Here is a 22,869-nt window from a genome sequence, read left to right as displayed (position 1 = left end):
AATAAGTAGCCACCAGAGTCTAAGGGCACCACACCCACAAGACCTGAACATCCCAACACAGATGAAGCAGAAGAAAAGAACCCTAAAAAAAACTTTATGATGATGAAAGATAACTCAAAGACATAATGAGAAAATCCCTTAAAAAATGGAAGAAGATAACAAAATAAAATTCAAGAAATGGAGTAAAAGATAAACCAAAAGATTGCAAGAAACAATTCAAAATTTGCAAGGCTTGAAAGCTGGAAAACAGAAAATCAAACAATACTGTCTAAGGGGATGCTGGGAATAGAAAGCAAGGTAAACGATCACGAAATACAGATGCAAGCATAACAAACAGAAAACACATGGAACAGGGAATATCAAACATTGAAGATACAATAGGAGAAACAGATTCATTGAGCAAAGAAAATTCTAAGTCCAACAAATCCTAAACTCAAAACTCCCAGGAAATGTGGGACACCATGAAAACACCAAACCTAAGAATAATAGGTATAGAAGAAAGTAAAGAAATCCAAAACAAAGGGGAAGAAAACATATTCAACAACATCATAGAACAAAACTTCTCAATGCAAAGAAAGATATGCCAATAAAAGCACAGAAGCTTACAGAACACCAAATAGAGTGGGCCACAAAAAGTCCACATCCCACATAATAATCACAACAGCAAACATACAGAAATAAGAAAGAATATTAAGAGCAGCAAAAGAAAAAGACTAAGTAATATATAAAGGTAAACCTATCAGAATTACACCTGACTTCACAATGGAAATTGTGAAGGGCAGATGTTCCTGGATAGTCTCCCAACCCTAAGAGACCACAATTTCTAGCCCAACCTACTATACCCAGCAAAGATAAATCATTCTAGGTTGAGAAAAACAGATATATCATGACAAAACCAGATTGAAACAATACATATCAATGAATCTAGCCCTACAGAAATTTCTGGAGAAAAATTTCAACCCAAGGAATTTAACTACACCCATAGGCAATAGATAAACACACTTTACAAACAGCCAAAAGAATAACGAGCAAAATCCACACACAATCACAACAACAAGAGCAAATCCAAAGCAAGCAAGTATTAGCAATCAATGGTCATTATTATTACTCAATATTAATGGTCATAACTTGCCTGAAAAAAGACACATGCTAACAGAATGGAGAAGAAGACAGAATCCATCCTTCTGCTCCATACAAGAAACTAAATTCAACTTCAAACAAATATGTTAACACAGAGTAAAGAGTTTGGAAAAGATTTTCCAATCAACCCAAAAAGCAAGCCATTATAGTAATTTAATATCTAACAAATTAGACTTTAAACTAAAATCAATAAAAAGAGATGAAGAAGGTAATTTTGTATTCATCACAGGAGAAAGGAATCAAGATGAAATCTCAATTCTGAACATCTATGCCCCAAATACCAGTACATTCACATTTGTAAAAGAAATATTACTAAAATTCAAATCACACATAAAACCACACACACTAGTAGGAGATATCTATACTCTAGTCTCACCACTTACAGGATAACCAGACAGAAACTTGCCAAAGAAATGAGGAACTAACAGAAGTTATGACCCAACTGGGTTTAAAAGACAATTATAGAACATTCCATCCAAACACAAAAGAATGTACCTTCCTCTCAGCACCACATGGAATCTTCTCTAAAATAGACCACATACTCTGCAACATAGAAGACCTCAATAGGGACAAAATATTGGAATAACTCCCCTGTATCTTATGAGACCACCATGCTTTAAAGTTAGAATTCTACAACACAAATTGCAGAAATACTACAAACTCATGGAAATTTAACAATGTGCAATTGCAGTATTCCTCGATCACAGAAAAAATAAAGAAATTAAAGACTTCCTAGAATTCAATGAGAATGATGACGCAATATATACAAACTTATGGGACACTTTGAAAGCAGTGCTAAGAGGGAAGTTCATAACACTAAATGCCCACATGAAGTCACTACAAAATTAAAAGCACAAAAAATGAAGCAAAGTCAACCTGGAGGAGCAGATGCCAGGAAATAATCAAACTGAGGGATGAAATCAATAAAGTAGAAACAAAGAAAACAATACAAAGAACCATTGTAGCAAAGAGTTACCTCTTTGAGAGAATCAACAAGGCAGACAAACCTTTATACAAACTCACCAAAAAGCAGAGATAAAACATGCAAATTAACAAGATCAGAAATGAAAAGGAGGACATGGCAAGAGACACTGAGGTAATGCAGAGAATATTCAGCTCATACTTTGAAAAGCTGTACTCAACAAAACTTGAAAATTCAAGGGAAATGGAAAATTTTCTGGATAGATATCACTTGCCAAAATTAAATCAAGAACAGATAAGCAATTTAAATATGCCTATAAACCCTAGTGAAATAAAAGCAGTCATCAAAAGTCTCCCAACTAAAATAAAAAAGCCCACGGCCAGATTGTTTCAGTGCAGAATTCTACCTGAAATTCAAAGAACAACTAACACCAATACTCCTCAAAGTGTTCCACAATAGAAGCAGAAGGGTCATTGTGAAGTCTTTTTACAAGACTACAATTACCTTGTTACCAAAGGAACACAAAAACAACTAAGAAAGAGAACTACCAACCATTTTCTCTCATAAACATTGATCCAAAAATACTCAGTAAAATACTGTTAAATCGAATCTATGAACACATGAGAGAAATCATCCACCATCATTGATTCGGCTTCATCCCAGGGAGGCAGGTACGATTCATCATATGAAAATTCATCAATGTAATGCACCATAGGTCGGACTAGGATGCAAGAAGACTCCTGACAGGATAGTTCACCGGGACAGGCTCTCCCATGGGTACACAGGCCCCAGGCCTCAGGAAGCTCCGAGAAGGAACCTCCATGAAATCTTTCTAAGGGGGCTTTGTTTTGGCATATAAAAAGGATGTTGACTTTGATAAACTGATTCTTTCCTTGTCGTGTCACTGAAATTGTTGACTCTACTACATGTGTTCTGGTAAAATTTTGGTGTGTCTTAGGTATAATATCATGACATATGAATATAAGAATAATTTAAATGCATCCTTCCTTAAGTGTGTGATTTTAATTCCCTTCACTTCCTGTATTGCTCAGTTTAAATGTCCAAGACAGCATTGTAGAGTACTGGGGATATTGGGCTCGTTGTCTTCTTCAAGATTTTAGAGTCTTTCTTTCCACGTTTTCTACATATAGGATGGTTTGGCAGGATGTTTGTCACAGAAGGCTTTTAATATTTTGAAGTATGTTGCCTCAATTCCTACTCTCTATGGGAGTTTTATATTGGAAGAATGATGTAAATTGTCACAGACTTTTTTCTTCATCTAATGAGTTTACCATGTGCTTTGCTGCCTTAATTACATTTTATTATTAATTATATTTATAGAATTCTGAATTGAACGAAGTCTATGTTACTGGGATAATGCCACCTTAATCATTGTGGATTGGCTCATTGATATTGAGATGTATTCATTTATTAGTATTTTGTTAAGGATTTTTTGTCACTATAATCGCCAGTAGTGTTTTTCTCTTTGTACCATAAGTGTGGAGCAGACTATGTAGGTGTGGCTATGTGTTCCTTAATAGGGAATAAATTATTACTGAGTAATCATAAAATATTTGGAAGTTATCCTTCATACTCTACATCAAAAACAAGACTTTGAGAGAGGATGGATGGAATTCGTCTTTGAAGGACTTGAGGTAAGACTGATGTTTCCTTTTTAGGATCATTCCTGTTGATTTTGATAGCAGCTGAAGCACTTTTTACTTCCACTAACAAGTACTAAGCACAGTCCTTTCCCTGCATCCTCACTAACGTGCGTTAAAATTTCTTTAATGGATGTTTATCATGCTGAGAGAAGTAAGACAAAAATCTCTAAATAGTTTTCAATTCTTTTGCCCTGCTGGCTAAGATTGTTGAACACTTTTAAACGTTTCTCAACCATTTCTGTTTCACTTTCTGAGAACATGCTTTTTAGTTCTATAATCCAATTCTTGAAATTGAGTCATTTGTTTTCTTGTTGTTTATTTTGCTGGGGAAACAGGGAAAGAAGGATCCCTGTGCATTGTTAAGCTACAAAACTGATGCCTTACGGAGAGGAGACGCCAGGCTGTTTTGAGAATGTATCTGAAAAAAAAAAATACATTCTATAATTTGATGACAGAAGATTATAACTGAACATCATGAGAGTACAACTAACTACACTGATATTTAAATTATCTCTCTAGGAGTCCTTATTAAGAAATTGCCATTAATAATATACTTGGAAAGTACACTAGTTGATGAAAAGAATATTAGAATTTTGGTATATTTATTAAACCAAGCATGGTTTAATTTCTATAGCTCAGGACGTAAATTCAACTAATCAATTTTGAATTACCTCTCAAATTGGATATATATGATACATGAGGTCACAATGTGCATGGTGTGCTTTAGCACCTCCATGCCATTTGCACACTCAGCCGCTTATGTATCAACTAGCAATAGTAAAAGAACTAGTCATATCAGTTTTACCTTTGAAATGAGGCCACTTATATGTAATTGAGAAGAAAAAAGCCAGCACTAAACATGAATAAATTTGAGAAACACTAGTGGACACAACTGGGTTATAAATATCTGTGTCAATTACTTGTCTCTCAACACATACACACACACACACACACACACACACACACACAATTGAAAACACATATATTAAAATAAATATGTATATTCATGTAAAACTTGAAAACTGGAAGAAGACTTTGAGTGCCCATGAATAAAATTAGTTAGTTTGAAAATGAGGGTGGAAATGAGGTAAATTTACATTGAATGTATAAAATTTAAAAAAAAAAGCATTAGTCAAGTATCATCTTCTAAGGGAATATTAACTTACAAGAGGCCCAAAGTAAGGTTAAATAGCAGATTTTATACCAAAACATGATGTCATAATTTTATTCATGTCTGTAGATTATATATATTGAATGTTCGTGGCTTCTGTTGTATCTTTAGACTTCAAAAGAATAGATGCATTAACACTGTCTGATAATTTTACTTTTTTCTTCATCCAATCCTTCAAAAAGATTGCAACTGACTTTTCTGTTACCATAGCTAACTATAATCTAAGGAATCTTAGAAATATACACAGAAAATTTTAATATGTTCATGTATGAATATAGGGCTTGTTCTCTATGGAACATCATTCTCATGAATTTATTTTTCAAACGTGAATGTTTCACATGTACACTGTTTAAGCATATCCTGACTGATTTACTTACTGAAATCATTTAGCAAAAAATAATCTCCTCAGATGGTCTATTGAAAATAGATTTCTTCCTCCCTTTTCAATATTGTGGAACAGTTAAGGAGATCCAAAGAATATGTTATATGAATTCTTTAAGTGTGTTAGGACCATTCAACTTTACATCACAATTTACAGCTGAAAATATATATGAAGCACAATATAAAATTCACTTCTGCATTGTTCTTGCCCAGCCAAGTCTCTCCAGTAATTGTGACATTTGCATTTTTACTATAGTTTTTGGTAGTATGGATATCATTTGTTACACCAGAGTGATTATTTTTATTATCTTAGTGAATATTCATATGCTTTTTGAATGAGATCCATTTCACAAGGTATTTATTGCTTCTTGAAATAATTTATTTAATCATTCAATAAAGTAAGTAACAGTAAATACATCATGCTTTGAGAAATGAAAGATAAGCAAGGAGAGGAGACAATTCATATAGAAGGAAATGGTGATTTATTTATGATGCTGATTCCATGACCAAGAGGATATGATGCATAATTGCCATCCTGTTCTGACCTGTGCACACATGAAAGCAAAAATTAAACGTGGTTGAACAGACAGAAAATACTTCATCCTTAAGAGTGCATGCATATAAAATTAAATATCATAATATTGAGTATATATAAATGATTATACAAAAACGGTTTCCTTCCTGAAAATCACCAATACCTTCTACTGTGGATTATATAGGAGCACAGTCTACAGCGAATAATGACATTCTCTGTCCCCACATGAAAATATTGATTGAGAGGTTTCAAAGAATATATTGAAAACATTAACACTCTTGTACCATATCGTGACAGATAATATTCCAGAATCATAAGTAAAGTAAGATTTTTCAAATACCAACAAACATTTTGATAGAATATTCCTAAATATAAAATATTACCAATACTAAATAAAAGTCCTTCATATAGTTTTATAAATAAAAATATTATATCTTCCATTTAAATAACCATAACATTTTCAGCTTTAAAAGACAATAAAAAGCTCTGTCTTGATTTTGCCTACTTTTCAGTTCATTTTATACTTTGTCAAGACTTTTTTTAATTTTTATGTTAGAACACAAATCTATTCAAATATCAATAAGGTTAAGCATGGCCTCTGCTTATACTTACCTACAGAAGGTCTTTATTTAGGACAAGTATCTGAAAGAGAACATGAGTAGTAAGGATTGTCAAAGAGTGTTATAAGGATATATGAAAAGTTACCCCAATCATTATTGCTGCAAATGACAAATGAAAGATAACATGACTAGATATAATCTGAATCAGGTCTCTGACTAACTAGATAGATAGATAGATAGATAGATAGATAGATAGATAGATAGATAGATAGATAGATAGATAATAGATAATTATAGTACATACATATACATCCATATATATTTCATTGAGTTTACCTGTAGCAAGAACATTATGAATGTTTTCTTCTGGAATTTTCTTTTCACGAGCATATTCCACAAGTTTTTCATGTTGTTCAGGTGTCAAATGTTTACTTTTTCCTGTATTGCATGAATGACAATGTCAGATACATGGTCAGTAGAGTTCTGAAGAATTTACATTGCTTCCTTAGTGTCCCACTGTGATGTGGAATGGAATGTTCCAACTTTATCGAAATTCACCTAACTTAGATGGGTCAATACAGTCAAATATAATTTCCCCAAAGTTCCATGGCATTGATGAACTCTAACTTGTGGTATGACATCACATTCTAGTGTTTCATGATGTATCCCACAATAAAAATTACTTCTCTGCAAAAATTATTCATCTGAATCCTATCCACATTCTAAAAACATAACAATAAAGAGTCATGAATGCATGTCAGTGTAACTTAAACAACTCTCCTGAGTCTATATGGTAAATTTCATGTTTTAATTTAGTGCACAGTTGATCAAATAATGCTCAAAATGGTCTGAATTTTAGGAAAATAATATTTTCTCCATTCTTTCCAGTGAAGAAACAAGAATATAAACTCTTCCATTAGCCTCCGCTATTGCCCCTAGTCTTCAATGACCATGCTACCAGAGTGACAATATAATGTGAGAGCTGGTCCACCCAAAAAACACATGGTCATTTATTACACAGGATGTTGGAAATCCCATGACATTTATTTGGAGGGGGTCTGACTTCATCCTCATTAGCAGAGTGACACTTTTGCTACTATTTCAGAGATTCCACTACCATTCTTTTTTTTTTTTTTTTACATATTGATCCCAGTTCCCCCTCCCTCTCTCCCTCCCTCTTACCCTCTCTCCCCCTCAAATGCACCCTGACCACCCTCCCCTCCCATTCCCCCACTCTCATTACACATCAGACCCCCTGAATATGGGTCTCAGTTGGAAGGACTTAGCAGTCTAAGGGACCTTAGACAGTGGAACCAGGATGTATTCCTGATTCACAAAAGGGCCTTGCTGACACATCCCCCATGGATGGATACTGCCTTAACCTAGAGACAGGAGAGAATTCCTAGTCCCTACTTCAAATGACTTGACAGATTTACATGATCCCACCTGGATAGCATTCTTACCAACAATATAAATGAAGTTTGTCACTACGCCGGCTCTATCCACATTCCTGTTGGTAAAGACTATGTTCTCTGGTGTTGCATACACAGGTTGAAATATATTGTCACCTTCAACTGTAATAAGGGAAATAAGTGTCACTGATTTTTCTATTTCATTTGCTATACATTAGCATTGACCATGACTCTAGCAATCATCTTTTATCCCTTATCATATGACACATATGTGCAATGATATTCCTGTAGTCCTTCATTTTGCATATCCCATCATAGTACTGTGACCAATCATTTCTTCTCTTAAATCTGATAGTGAATCCTAAGTACACACACTTTCCCTTTACTCTGAATTCCTTGTGTCAAGACTTTGGAACCACTCTACTGGGTTTTCCTTCCCCTACCAATCAGATCCCAAAGGCCACTTTTCAGTTTCTTCAAAGTATGAAACTCTGGTATTACACCATGCTAATACACATTGAGCTAAAAAATGTGAAAAATATAGACTGTTCTAATTAATAAAATGCACAAAAGTTTTCATCTTGTAAGATTATTGATGAATACTTGTAAGGATAAACATTTTGAGTTTGACAGGCATTCACATTTTATGAATGTATCAGTCTGTCTATCTGTGTATGCAGGGGTGTGTGTGTGTGTGTGTGTGTGTGTGTGTGTGTGTGTGTGTGTGTGCTCGCGCGCACGCATGTGGTATATCCACTCACTGACAATTACTAAAATTATAAAAGTGGCTCCCATGAAAAGGGTTAATAGGGTGTGGTGATTTTATATTTCAGGACTACTTTTTAATACCCATGTAAATTTAGTAAAGCATGAGACTTGCCACAAGAATGTACCCTGTGTTCACTTAAATCAAACCAAATGTCCACCTGTGTATACTTAAGTTAAATACTGTAGTTATTGTTTTATCAGTTATTACAAAATTGAAACACTCAGTCTGAAATTCTTAAATAGATTTTCACCTAATTGCTTTTCAAAATTGAAGTTTATCAAATGATATTCCAAATGTAATCTATCCAAAATATGAGAGAAACAATCTTTGAAATGGCACAGTTAATTTAAATTTAGCAAAAATTATGAATAAAAGACAATATCAGTCCTATAAGTACATCAGTTCATGAGGGATGAAGTTTGCAAAGATTTGCAGGCCACTGAGACCTATTAGTGAGTGGCAGACATGTCCAGTAACAAACTGAGACACTGCATGGAATAAAAAATATGGAATATTAACTGGAAACAAATTTTCCCATTGGGAAACTATTTAGTGACATTTTGTTGGAATTATTCAAATCTTTCAGTACTATTGTACTTCTCCATGTAAACTTCAGATGACCTACAGTGTAATATGACTTTGAAGCATATCTTAGTGCTTTGGGAGTATGGAATCCATTCCAAGTAGCAAAAAAAAATGTTCAGGATTTGTGAATTTATACTGCCTGAAGTATCAGCATTAATGTGCACACACACATTGCTTTTGTTCATAGGGGGAGCTTTCAGATACTGTACTTACACTGGGTCCGGTAGGTGCCATCTGCTTGCTTGTACCCAATGACCTTGGTCTTTGAGCATTGGTTATTTGCACTACAAAACAAACAGAGAAACCATGGCTTATTATTTATAAACCTTGGATTCATATTAAAGATGTCAAGTGTCATATTGAATTTATGGAGTAATAGGATATATGAAGAGTATACAGAGCCTAGACCAAATTATCCAAGCTTATGTCACTTTTCCTAATCCTTGTTTAGAAAATATCAACATGATTTAATCATACAGATGACTTCCTTTATTTGTGCACATTTTGCCTAATCTGAATTTCCTAATGTCCCTCTTTTCCAAACTTCATTTTTCAATGGGTATGATTTCAAATATGCTAATTAACTTGTGCTAGTCCAACAATAATATGCACAGAGTTTCTTTTTATGCATTTGTTTTATGTACTTTAATTGGTAACCTGACATTTAAAATTGTGGCTACAAGATAGAAATTGTTCTAAGCATTTTTATTTCTTGTAGTCTTTTATAGTCTTTCATTGAACATAGTAATCCAAGTGAGAGATAATCTTTGAATCTAGAGCTTCAGAGAAAGGGAATCCTAAATTAGATTTATCTGACCTATTTGTGGAAGAATATTTCATGACATCCTTGACTGAATAATATAAAATGCATGCCTTTCACCCAATTGCTCACACAGTCTTATTCACTTAGTAGAAATTGGAACCTTGTAGACTCCTGAATCTAAAATTAGATGATAAAATTCAACAATATTCCAAATACAAGGATTTATAAAAAAAAAATGTTCATCGAATTGGAGACATTGTCCAACCTCTGTGCAGTATCCAGATCTGCTCCATCAAGTAATAATATTAGCAAATTGCTAAAGACAAGGTCTTCAATTTCATGACCAGAAACAGAACATGCCCCTATAAACTTAACAACATGAAAGCTTAAGAGCGCATAAATATTCTGCTCAATTTACATGGTTGACAATTTGCTTACTTGACATAAAATGTGACTCCCATTTCACTACAGTCCTCATTACAAGAAAGTTCACGAACGTAGAGTCTCATAGGTCCTTCTTCCTTTATCTTGTCATTATTGTCAGCAGCGATGGCAATGGTATCCCAATTTCCTTGAAGCTGTAATAACAACAACAACAATTTTAAAAAGGCAAAAATCAAGTTATTTGTATATATTCACATGTGATCCCAGTCCTTTTAAATATGTAACCTAGCTAGAACTATCAATCAATAATATGTTGTATGTTAGTACAACGTTATGTTCCTACGGATGCAGAATAACTCAACAGTGTAATATGATGACCCAATCAACATAGAACATTGTGAACCTGCAATCTTGCAGAACTGCTCATGTTTTGAACTCTTCTGCTTTACAAATACCACCCACTGTTTCCTTTTTGCATTTGCTTCATCAACAGATATCTGACTGAAAAAGTGTACCTGCATGAAAGTTAGAAAGTTAATTTCATGAATATTAACTTGCATGAACTAAATGAATGATGTATCACATCCACACAAATATGCTATTGATGAACCTCAGACATATGCACAGACCAAATGAATTTACCTCAGCATAATCATTAGCATGAGCCAGACCAAATGCCAAAGCTAGCAGCAGAAAGTTTGTCATGGTGGTGCCTGCCTTTGCTCTTCTGTAGAAGCTCAAAGAGGTCAGTGGTTGTGATGCAACTGGACCGACAAAGCTTTTTATACAGCCAGTTATAGGGAGTTTCATGGAATCAACCAATGGTTATGCTCCACACTAAGCTACATCTGTCTCATATTTCCTTGTTGGCCCGACCGAATGATGTATGATCTCATATCCCTAAACTATAGTGATTAGCCTAAGTGTCAGGTTGTTTTGGGTTTAAAATTGAGCTGTCCTGTCAGAAAGAAAGGGCTATATTGGTAGAGCATTTAGAGCATTTAAGTAATGTTTTTGTCTCTAGAACTATACTGGTAGTCAATGGTCACATTGCATATGCATATGCCCTATATGATTCGTTAAGCAACATGATGAGCATTCTAAAATTCTTTCAAAATCTAAGCATAATACTGCGCAGTTAAAACAACTTACTACTGTATCTGAGGCAATATTAGCCAGAGTAACCACATTCTTAGAGGATAAGATGTTAAAACTTAAGGGGGATTTTAAGATTTCTCCATGTGTTGAGTACTTTAATCTTCTAGTACATTAAATTCAACTACCATGGTATAGGTCTACCAGAGTTCACATAAAGCTTAACTCTACATATGGTAGGGGAAATGTTACAATTACTTGCAATAAATGTAGTTATCGTTAATTAAAAGAAACCAAATCAAGTGTAACAATCTATAAATTTATAATGTTCAGAAAAACTGTTCGAATTTGAGAAGGGACTCTACATTGAAGCTGAATATATTGTTTTTTGTTTCCTAAATTAAGGATAATCCCCAGCCAATTCACTTCTTTACACACCAAAATCAAGGCCTGTTCTGTGTTGAGCCATAGGTTCCTTTCATCTGTTTTTAGGAACAACCAAGAAGAATATCAGAAGTACTGTTTATCCTCTGTGGCTTCCTCTCTAACACATGGAATAACCTGCAATTTGCACTTTGGAAAATTGGGGTGACAACATATAGGGTTTAACAATAACATTATAGGGTATTTGGTGGCCTTTGTGGCCCTTTCTTTCAATTACATTCCATTATTATTTCTATTTCTTTCATTTTTGAAATTACAACATAATTTCATCATTTTCCACTTTCATTTCCTCACTCTGAACCTTCCAATATGCTCAACTCTTCATTCCTTTCAGTTTTGTGGACTCTTTTTTTTTTTTCACTGAATGTTGTTACATGCATGTGAGTTTCAAGGTTTCAAGTGAGTCTTAAACTTTTGTCTGAAGATTTGGTGTTAGGAATAGCAGAAGAGACATAAAAAGCCACATTTATTGTCTGAGGTCCTGGTTATGGCACTCAGAAGAATGTTTTAACATGCTGCCATTTACCTGCAAATGTAATGATTTCCTTTTTCTTTGCCTTGGAATATTATTACATTGTGTTTATATACCAGTTTCCTTATCTATTAGACAGATGTAGAACATTTCATTTGTTTCCATTTTCTCCCTGCTGTGAACAGAGTAGCAATGAACATTAATGAAAAAGTGTCTGTGAAATAAAATACCAAATCATATAGGCATATTCCAAAGAGCTGTATAACTGAGTCACAATGCACACATTTATCTTTAGGAACCTAAGAATTCCAGTTTATGAACCCTCTCCACTAATTCTAGGGGTCTCAACTGGGGTCATTGTTGTGGATTCTTGGAAATTTCCCTAGCATCAGGTTTCTTCCTAGCCCTGTAATGTCTCCCTATAAGGAAATTTCTCTTTCTTTTCTCTTCCACCCCTGCCCTTCCTTCACTGTATTAAGATTGGTGACTACCCCAATCGTTATCATAGAAACTTCATCCTGTAACAGATGGAAGCATGTGCAGAGATCCAAATCCAAACATCAGGCCAATGTATGGGAGTCCAGTCAGAAAGAGCGAGGACAGATTTCATGACCCAGGGGATTGAAAATCATGATGAGGGATACCCACGGAGACTGTTGTCCTGAACTTCAGTAATTGCCAGAGCTCATGGAATCTAGACCAACAGGTGGGGATGCAACATGGGATGCAACATGGCCTTTGGCATGTGGTTGATAGTTTGAAGACTAGTGTGTGTCTGACACCCCCTTCCAGAGAGACCATGATCTATCCCTAGTGGATGCTCTGGAATTTTAAAACCCATTCCATATGGTGGGCTGTTTTATTCAACCTTGATGCTGGGGGAGAAGAGGGTAGGGGGTTGATCCTGCTTAACTTTAAGTTCCAGGCTTTGTTGACAGTGCACGGGAAGTCTTAAGCTAACTCAGGAGTGGATAGGCGTTAACTGGGAGGGAAATGGCAAGGAGTGGATGGAGGAAGACCTCTGTTTAGTATGTAAAAGGAATAAAAACATAAAATAAACATGAAAAAGAAAAATAAGTATTCTCCACACTGTTTTCCAGTGTTACTATACATGTTTGCGGTTCCAAAAATCATGTATCTGGGCTCCTTGTTCAATCTCTCAGTCTCACTCTCTCATCTCTGTGTTTGTATGTGAGCTTACACGAGTGGTGTGTGTTTGGGGGGGTATTCTGGATATCACATGTGGCATGTCTGCTTATACTGGGGGTAAACTAACAATTCCTTTCTGCTGGAATTTTTGGAAGGGGATATGACTCATGGAACGGTAATCTTCATTTCTGGACTAGGGGGTCACTCACAGGTAAGGGGAAGAAAGAACTTTGAACAGCCCTATTCTTTATTTGTGAGGCTTTTAGGGCCCAATCAGGGTACAAAAAATAGCCCTGATTAACCTCATAGTGCCACAAACAAAAGTAAAGTAAATAATACAGTGAAAAGCACTTGTTGGGTAGAAGGGAGAGGAATTGACAAGGTTGAGAGGAAATCAGAGAGCATAATCAGAATATCTTATATATCTGGGACATGACCTTCAAAAATATTTTAAAGCACATTACTGGAGATATACATGATGAACCAACTTTTTGAAGAATGAAAAAGAAATACTTGTGGAGTACAGAATGTAACTTGAAGTACTGAGACATTCTTAGCATTCAGGTCATAGACCTGGACCCCTGAGCCACATATATTCTTTCTTCCATGAAGTCCTTCCACCCTGTCCCAAGATCCAATTTTCTGTTTAGTGACACTCGTGGAATATGTTTGTTTGTAAAACTCTAGAAAGTAAATAATAACAGTGTAAAGGATACTACTTATTATTTCTTCACGTGCTTTTGTTTTCTGATACCAGTCAGAAAGATTGAGTGGACAGTCCACTTTATAATCCAATTAGAATTTGATGATGTACTTCTTTGTTTGTCGACCTTTTCAAAGCCCGTGATGCTTCACTGACTTCTGCTCTACAGGAACTCTGCTTCTGTATTTCTTGGCATGATATCCTGGATCAATATTAAAAGAGGTGCTCACCATAATGACTTATTTGCCTCTAACCTTTTGCCAAAACTCAGTCTTTGGGCACAGATACATTGTAATACATTTTTATGGTTTCCAATAGAAGTAGTATTTTATAATTTCAGAAGGAACAAAGTGACTTGAACATGATTGATCCATTTTCTTATTTTATTTTCTGTAGTCCAATCTGCAGATCATTGGACATTTTTATCAGCAGTGTTCATTTTTATTAATGATATTAGCGATTCTGTTGTACAGTCTGAATACATGTGCTGTTATAAATCAATGTATTGAAATATTTTCTCAGAATATAATCGCTCTACCAACTATTTCTTCTGCATATCTCAAAGTCCCAAATATATAAGTTTTAAGAAAGGAAGTTTGGCACTGTCCTTCTCCCCCACTTCCTCTACTTCATACGCCAATGCAGAAATTCAATGTTTATTTTCCTAAGATGTATTTCATCTAACGTATATCCAAGATTTCAAAGTTACAAGTGATCAGTTCTCCTACGTCTTTTCTAGCCTTGCCCCTTAAATATAGGGATCTCATATTTTCCTGGATGTAGCTATATGTAGTGTATAAGACAACTAAGGAGTTTCGGATTGCACCTATTCATTTTTTTTTTCCTAAACAACCAATATGATGTAAGGAGTGACTTTTTTTTTTTTACTTGATTGTTAATTTATCAAAATCCTACTTAAAAGAATACCTGTCAGAAATGTGGTCCTTTACTGTCTTAAGAAAACCGTTTGTGTTTACTATTGCTAAGTTAATAACCATATTTGGAACCTTATATATTATGAAAGACATATGCTGTGTGTCTAGTACACACTATGGTAAAAACTTCTCCAGAATGAAGTCACCATGATGATTCAGAAAATCAACACTATTTCATTTTCAGTTGAACAAGAAATCATCTCAGAGTACCCCACCTCAAGCACTGTCTTTGGCTTAGGATTCCTGCATCATTAAATTCATTGATCATCATCCCTTTAGGTTGGTATCAAATCAGAAGAGATTTATTTTATCATTATTTCCTTCAAACCTCTGACCTCCTGGGCCCATATCTTGGGCATTTGTAATCTTCTTCCTACCTTGCATATGAATCCTCTCCCTAAAATAATGCCACAGTGGATTAAAACACACTGATTACCAATCCTCTGTCCTCTTCTCTATGACAGGAAGATGCCCTGGACAGTCCCACTCTCATTGCTACAGTACATGCATAAGCATTCCCTGTTTACTGTTTCACCACTATGTCTCACAGTCCCAAATAACTAAAGATTAATGAGGGTTTCCTCTCCTCTCCACCTCTTCGTAAATCCTAAAAAAAAAAAAAAAAACTGTCATTCATACATGTTTTCTCAAAATAAATTCTTATGTCCAATGTCCAAGTTCTTAGACTTTAACATAATAAGTTCATCTAAAGTTTATTCAGCTTCCATTTTTAAATACATAAATCCATGTTTCAACTGGACATAGTGATAGTAGTGGAGAAAACAACTGAAATTTTCAAATGCTGTTATTCATTTCCCCTGACAATACGTTTAGGATTAATAATATTTTTCTTTTGGGATTATCAAGATCCTCCTAGATATCCATTCACAACTCTCTCCTTCACATTTTCATTATGCAGGGTATTTCTAAGTTTCCAAATTAGTATTTGTGTTTTGACCCCATTGTGTTAAAAGAGAGAGAGAGAGAGAGAGAGAGAGAGAGGTAAAAGAACTCTTCCTCAAACACACTAAAGTTTAAAGTCCAAAGTGAATCAACCATGAGAGCCTGACAAGTAAATATTCTTTATTGTCAGTTGAGTGAGTAATAAACTTACAGTCCACAACCTCAACATTTCCTTGTGGCTTTGGCTTCCTCTTCAGTCCTGGGCAATTTGCCTGATCGGTTCATGTTCAGGTCAGATCAAGATAGTTTTTAAATATGTCCTTCTTCCTTCATATTAATCTTCACTCCGGCTTTAATGTGCCAGTAAATTCCCTGTATCATTGCTTGAGTATAAGCATATGCACAAAATTCACTAAGGATTAAGTTTTCTGAAAGGCTTTATGGAATACTATCATTTCTATCTATACTCACTAAACAATCATACTAGTTCATCAAATTTTCACAATTTTGAATATTCCAACAATTAATAATGATGTCTTGACTAACGACAGCAAAAGGAGGAGGCTATGGGATGGTTCAGGAGAGAATGTAGGGAGTAAAAGAAGTGATTATAATATAATATCATGAAATTAAATAAATTACAATTTTAAATTTGACTATTATACTCTTCTATCTGCTTCTTTAGAAAAGTATGAAATCTATTTTTTCATTTCTTTCACATTCCCTTCTGTTTATTTTATATTGATTTTATGAGTGACGATCTTTAAGAACCTATTTTGATCTTGTATTCAGGATTCAACAGAGTAGTAATTCTGAATCCCATGGTCACAGAGAAGAAAATAAGCGTACACAGGGTATTTATTTATGAAACCCTTATCTAAGAACATATTGTATTCTAAGAGCCTCCTCTCACTCTCATGATAGACTTTATACTAATCAGAAAATCACCATAGAAAAAAAAGAACTAACAGTAGTTATGTCTCATCTGGGGTTAACAGACATCTATAGAACAGTCCATCCAAAGACAAAAGAATATACCTTCTTCTCTGCTCCACATGGAACCTTCTCTAAAATCGGCCACATACTAGGTGACATTACAAACCTCAACAGATACAAGAGAATAGGAATAGTCCCCTGTACCTTATCAGACCACCATGCTTTAAAATTGGAATTCAAAAACAACACAAATAGCAGGAAACATGTAAACTCATGGAAACTGAACAATGTGCAATTGCACCACACCTGTGTCAACGAAGAAATAAAAAAAGAAATTAAGGACTTTCTAATATTCAACGAGAATGAGGACACAACCCATAAGTTCTACGAGGGAAGTTCATTGCACTAAGTGCCCATATGAAGAAAACAGTGGACAATCAGATTAGAGAATTAACAGCACAACTGAAAGCCTTAGAACAAAAAGAAGCAAACTCCCTTGTAGGAGTAGATGCCAGGAAATAATCAACTTGAGGTCTGAAATCAACAAAATAGAAACCAGGAAAACAATACAAAAAAAATCAATGCAACAAAGAGTTGGTTTTATGAGAAAATCAACAAGATAGACAAACCTTTATCCAAACTAACGAAAAAGCAGAGAGAGAACATGCAAATTAACAAAATAAGAAACGAAAAGGGGAATGTAACAACGGACACAGAGGAAATCCAGACAATTTTCAAGTCATACTTTTACTTTGTATTACACAAAAATTGAAAATTCAAAGGAAATGGACAAATTTCTGGATAACTATCACTTACCAAAATTAAATCAAGAACAGAAAAACAACTTAAATAGACCTATAACCCGCAATGAAATAGAAGCGGTCATCGAAAGCCTCCCAACCAAAAAAAGTCGAGCGCCAGATGGATTCAGTGCAGAATTCTACCAGACATTCAAGGAAGACCTAATACCAATATTCCTCAAACTGTTCCACAAAATAGAAGCAGAAGGTTCACTGCCAAACTCTTTTTATGAGGCCACAATAACCTTTGTACCCAAGCCTCCAAAAGACAACACTAAGAAAGAAAACTACAGACCAATACCCCTGATGAACATCGATGCAAAAACACTCAAGAAAATACTGGCAAACCGAATTCAAGAATACATCAGAGAAATCATCCACTATGACCAAGTAGGCTTCATCCCTGGATTACAGGGATGGTTTAACATATGAAAATCTATCAACGTGATCCACCATATAAACAATCTGAAAAAGAAAATCCATATGATTATCTCCTAGGTGCTGAAAAAGCCTTAGACAAAAATTCAACACCCTTTCAGATAAAGGTCTTGGAAAGATCAGGCATAACAGGAACATACCTAAACATAATAAGAGCAACATACAGCAAAACAACTGTCAACATCAAACTGAATGGAGAGAAACATAAGCCAATTCCTCTAAAATCAGGAACAAGACAAGGCTGCCCTCTCCCTCCATATCTCTTCAATATTGTACTGAAAGTTCTAGCTAAAGATATAAGATAACAAAAGTAGATCAAGGGGATCCAAATTGGAAAGGAAGAAGTCAAATTGTCTCTATTTGCAGATGATATGATAGTTTATATAAGCGACCCAATAAAGTCTACCAGGGAACTCCTACAGCTGATAAACACCTTCAGCAATCTAGCAGGATACAAGATAAACTCAAAAAAATAATCAGTAGCCCCACTTTTTTCAAATGACAAAGAGACAGAGAAAGAAATCAGAGAAACATCACCCTTTACAATAGCCACAAGCAACATAAAGTATCTTGTGGTAACACTTACCAAACAAGAACAGACCTATATAATAAGAACTTTGTGGCTCTAAAGAAAGAAATTAAAGAAGATACCAGAAAATGGAAAGATCTCCCATGCTCTTGGTTAGGTAGGATAAACATAGTAAAAATGGCAATCATGCCAAAAGCAATCTACAGTTTCAATGCAATCCCCATTAAAATCCCACCACAATTTTTCACTGACCTTGAAAGGAGAATAATCAACTTTATATGCAAAAACAAAAGACCAAGGATAGCCAACACAACCCTATACAATAAAAGAACTTCAGGAGGCATCACCTTCCCTGACTTTAAGCCCTACTACAAAGCTATAGTTCTGAAAACAGCCTGGTATTAGCCAACTCATGGTTTCAAACCAAGAATACTTGTGAACTAAATGCCAGAAGACTGTAAGTATTCCTCAGATTCTCATATGAATAACATGAATTGCCATTTGGATGATAACCAGAAGGCAGCATATGAGGTTTACAAAGGCAACCAAGGTCATGTAATTATTGAAAGGCAGAAAAGCAAACACAAATCTTCCGAAAAGGGAAAAGGTGTTAGAGAAGACGATTCTGTAAGGATGTTGCAAAGAAATTTAGCCTCAGTAACTTGAGTAGCAGGTTAGATGGAGTCAGAGTTGAAAATGAAAAAAAATTATTTTGAAGAAAACTTGTAATAAACTGAAGCTGAGTCAGAAAAAGAAATGTTCATTTGTGTATGATATTACCATGAAGGCCATGGTTGGAAAGGAATTCCTCTGCCATAAATGTGTGCTCTGTGCAAGACTCAAGTATTTCCACAGTATGCCGAGCAGATCATGGATTGAGGGCTCTAGTTTTGCAGCTCTGGAGATGCCAATACAGTCTTAGATTCTGAAAGTTCTTTTGGATACCTCTATACTGATGAGGCTGTGGTGGTAAAAAAAGATTCTCAAAGTGTGTATTTTATGTGTAGTGTTCTTGTAGTGGCCGATAAGCTTCTCATAACTAGATTAATGGAGGTTTGTGAAGGAGCATTAACTGGAAAACTTACCCTTAAGAATGCTGCTATGCTGCTGAAGTTTGCAGACATGTACAATGCTGAACAGTTAAGACTGTCTTGTTTCAGTTGAATATGGTGGCCTTACTTGAAGCAAGGTCTCTTGATGTTTTAAGTGAGGATGTTTTGAAGGATATTTCCATATTTTATAGAAAAATTATTCCAGCAATGGAGAAAAGAGTCATATACACAGTATCAAGATTGACCAGATATTAACTCCATGCAAGTAGATAATGGAGATTTCTTTTTCTAAGAAGAAATAAATATGGAACCAAATTACTATGAAACTATGTTCAAGAAGGAAAAAAACAAGAGCTAAAAAGAAGCCACAGAAGCGCTCTGACAGTTCTGGAGGATACAACCTTTCAGATATCATCCAGAGTTCACCATCTGCAGGGTTATTAAAGTCTGGTAAGACCAATTCTGTGGAGCCTCTTCCAGAACTGTTGACCTCAGTCTCTGAAGGAAGCTATGCAGGAGTGGGTAGTCCCAGAGACTTACAGTCGCTTGATTTTACAGCAGGGTTCCATTTGGATAAGGGGAAAGCTAAACCATATGTGAATGGTACACCTCTTCCATGTGCTAGGGAAGATTTTGAACCATGGGAAAAATCACCATCATCTAAATCTGCTCCCCAGTTCATTCCCAGGAACAGAGTCTCTTCCAGTTGGGTTGCTGACTCTTTGAGTCCTGCGAGTCCTCTGGTCGTGGATTTTAGAACAATCATTGAAACAGAAGAAAGTAGACAAAAATATGGAGCATCTCAAAAAGAAACACTGGAAAAAATATTTCTCATGGAGTCAAACTTTCTCAGGGCAACGCAAACTGATTACATTGTGTAGTGAGATATTCACTTTGTCCACACCTGTGGCATAAACCACACCCATTGAGGGGGTGGAGACAGGGGCAGATATTGCCTGGTGGAACTAAGTCTGAGGAGGGGGCTCTGAGAGCTCTCTTGCTTACAGCACGGGGACCGGAGAACATCCGGAGGCATTCTTGGGACCAGGAACCTGCTGGTGCTCTTCTGTCTATGTTGTAAGTTATTTCTCCCTGAACAAACATCTATTCAGCCTATTTGTTTCTCCTGATCCTTATTAAACATCAATACCATTGACCACCAAAGAAAATAATTCAGGAACAAACAGCATGGAACAAGTTCTAACATCTCCTTCGAAGTCCCCCAAGCCGGCTAATGCATGGTCTTCCCTGCACTCTCCTTCATCAAAGTCATTACAGGATTTCTTACTAGGAGAAAATAAAGCTGTTACTGGCCATGGTTCAGTAGAACCAAGAAAGTTGGAACTGAAAATTCTCAGGCCCTCAATATTGTAAGATGTTCAACTTATGGAACTCCAAAACTAGAAAGCAATCACGTTTCTGAATTTCCATTACTAGAGAGTCCCAATCTCTGCCTGTCTTCCTCACTGGCTGCTTCTACTTCAGGCACTCCTGTAACTCTTGTATCTATTGTAAAAGAGCAGCAGCAAGAAGCTGCACTTATCAGAAGTCGGGAGAAACCCTTGGCTCTCATTCAGGTTGAGAGCATGCGATAAGAGCTGCTGGTTTTCTATGAGGCATTTGGCAACCCTGATGAGTTTGTTGTCATTGAGAGGACGCCACAGGAGCCTCTAGCAGTGCCCATGTGGAACAAGCATGGCTGCTAGCTTGCTGCACAGATGACGCTGCTCCCGCGGTTGTGGTTGCTACACCAACAGGAAGAAACCATATGCACTGTCCTTCTTACATATTTGCTGCCACCTTATTCTAGTCAGAATAAAAGTGGATATGATTTCTCCCTATAGTTTATAATGTTTGTATGACTAATGATAAATTTTTAAAAATTGTGATTATAGTAACTTTTATGTGACAATGGATCAGGAAATATGTTAGGCTAAGGTTTTGTTGGTTGGATTGTTTCTTCTAAGTTGCCTTACAATTGAAAATATGGGTGAAGTATAAAGTTTACGAATGATTCATTAAGACTTTTTTTTTCCATTTGAGAATATGGAGTAATTTAAAAGAGTTTACTATATGTGTTTTTAGAAAAGACACTGATGAGATTAAGGTAGGAGCCTCATTCATGACTTCTGATCCACTAATGTACAGAATGTGCTCTTTGCCACAGTAGAGTATCTACTGTTGCTTTTCATTGGGCTGTTAATGTTTTAGGCCTCTTTAAAGTTGGACCTGGTGAAATGCTGTGTTCTTCCTAACAGTTCTAGACAGATTAGTCAAAAATCATAGTGTCTGTGGGAGATTTAGATTCATGAATTATTAGCAACAGAGGTCATATGAATGACTAATTGTGAAAGAATCAGTTTCTTTTTTTTTCTGATAGTTTCAGTTTATTTCTTCCCAAAAGACCAACCACAATCAAATGAGGTGAGTTTCTTTTATTGTCTTCATAACAAGATCAGCTTAGAACTGGATCACTTGGCCCTTTCTCTTCTTATCACCTCCCAGTTCAAAATGCTTGCATCTCTTAATAGCCAGCATCCACTTAGATCTGCAGTTAGGCTCAACACACTCAAGCTTCAGCACAATCTTCTTTGTAGTTTTAGCCTTTTTTCGGAAAATGGGCTTAGTCTGCCCACCATATCCACTCTGTTTCCTGTCATAATGCCGCTTTCCCTGGGCATACAAAGAGTCCTTGCCCTTCTTGTTCTACGTCACTTTATGGGGCTGGTGCTTGCCACATTTCTTGCAGAACGTCCGGCGGATCTTAGGAATATTCACCATGTTGGCGGGACCGATATCGGCACAGAAAAAAAGCAAGAATCAGTTTCTTAAAGTGTTAAGATTTTATAAAACAGACATATGATTACTAAATAGTTTGTCTGAGCGGTTGTTTATAGCTACTTTTTAGTACTATGTAATCAGAAATTCTGTGAGCCTAGCTTATATGTGTATATGCGAATTTTGATTTCTTCATAGTATGCTGTTTGGCTTGTTTTTGAATGTTTAAAATGAAAAGGAAAACAATGATAAAATCTGTGCTTCGGTATGTGAATAAAATGAGAATGTCAATGCCCAAGTTCTGGGAAAGAATCCCTGAGAATATGTAAGCAGTTCATTGCTCAAATTC

The 22,869-nt window shown here is 35.6% G+C and overlaps 1 protein-coding gene and 2 pseudogenes across 1 annotated transcript; 1 reads left to right on the top strand and 2 right to left on the bottom strand.

Moving 5' to 3' along the window:
- Window positions 1-2,661: 2,661 nt before the first annotated feature.
- Window positions 2,662-10,991, bottom strand: LOC127218207 (odorant-binding protein-like). The gene is made up of 6 exons (XM_051179236.1): window positions 10,929-10,991; window positions 10,341-10,480; window positions 9,353-9,423; window positions 7,837-7,947; window positions 6,710-6,811; window positions 2,662-2,783 (listed from the first exon to the last, which is right to left on the bottom strand). Exons 1-6 carry the CDS (start codon window positions 10,989-10,991, stop codon window positions 2,662-2,664), a joined length of 609 nt encoding a protein of 202 aa, XP_051035193.1.
- A 2,615-nt stretch (window positions 10,992-13,606) lies between these two features.
- Window positions 13,607-21,455, top strand: LOC127218206 (inhibitor of Bruton tyrosine kinase-like; annotated as a pseudogene).
- Window positions 21,456-22,139: 684 nt separating this feature from the next.
- Window positions 22,140-22,523, bottom strand: LOC127218202 (60S ribosomal protein L36a-like; annotated as a pseudogene).
- Window positions 22,524-22,869: the final 346 nt, after the last annotated feature.

This window comes from Phodopus roborovskii, unplaced genomic scaffold, assembly GCF_943737965.1.
Source record: "Phodopus roborovskii unplaced genomic scaffold, PHOROB, whole genome shotgun sequence".
In the NCBI taxonomy this organism is placed as follows: Eukaryota; Metazoa; Chordata; class Mammalia; order Rodentia; family Cricetidae; genus Phodopus; species Phodopus roborovskii.
The sequence above is the reverse complement of the archived record's forward strand: the minus strand, read 5'-3'. Positions and strand labels throughout refer to the sequence as shown.

What these genes read in the sequence shown, in the direction of transcription:
- LOC127218207 (XM_051179236.1), bottom strand. Translation starts at nt 10,991, where the DNA reads ATGACAAACTTTCTGCTGCTAGCTTTGGCATTTGGTCTGGCTCATGCT. An exon ending in ATGCTAATGATTATGCTGAG is followed by an intron (nt 10,481 to 10,928) that starts GTAAATTCATTT and finishes TTGTTATTACAG; the next exon opens with CTTCAAGGAAATTGGGATAC. An exon ending in AAACTTCATTTATATTGTTG is followed by an intron (nt 6,812 to 7,836) that starts GTAAGAATGCTA and finishes CATGCAATACAG; the next exon opens with GAAAAAGTAAACATTTGACA.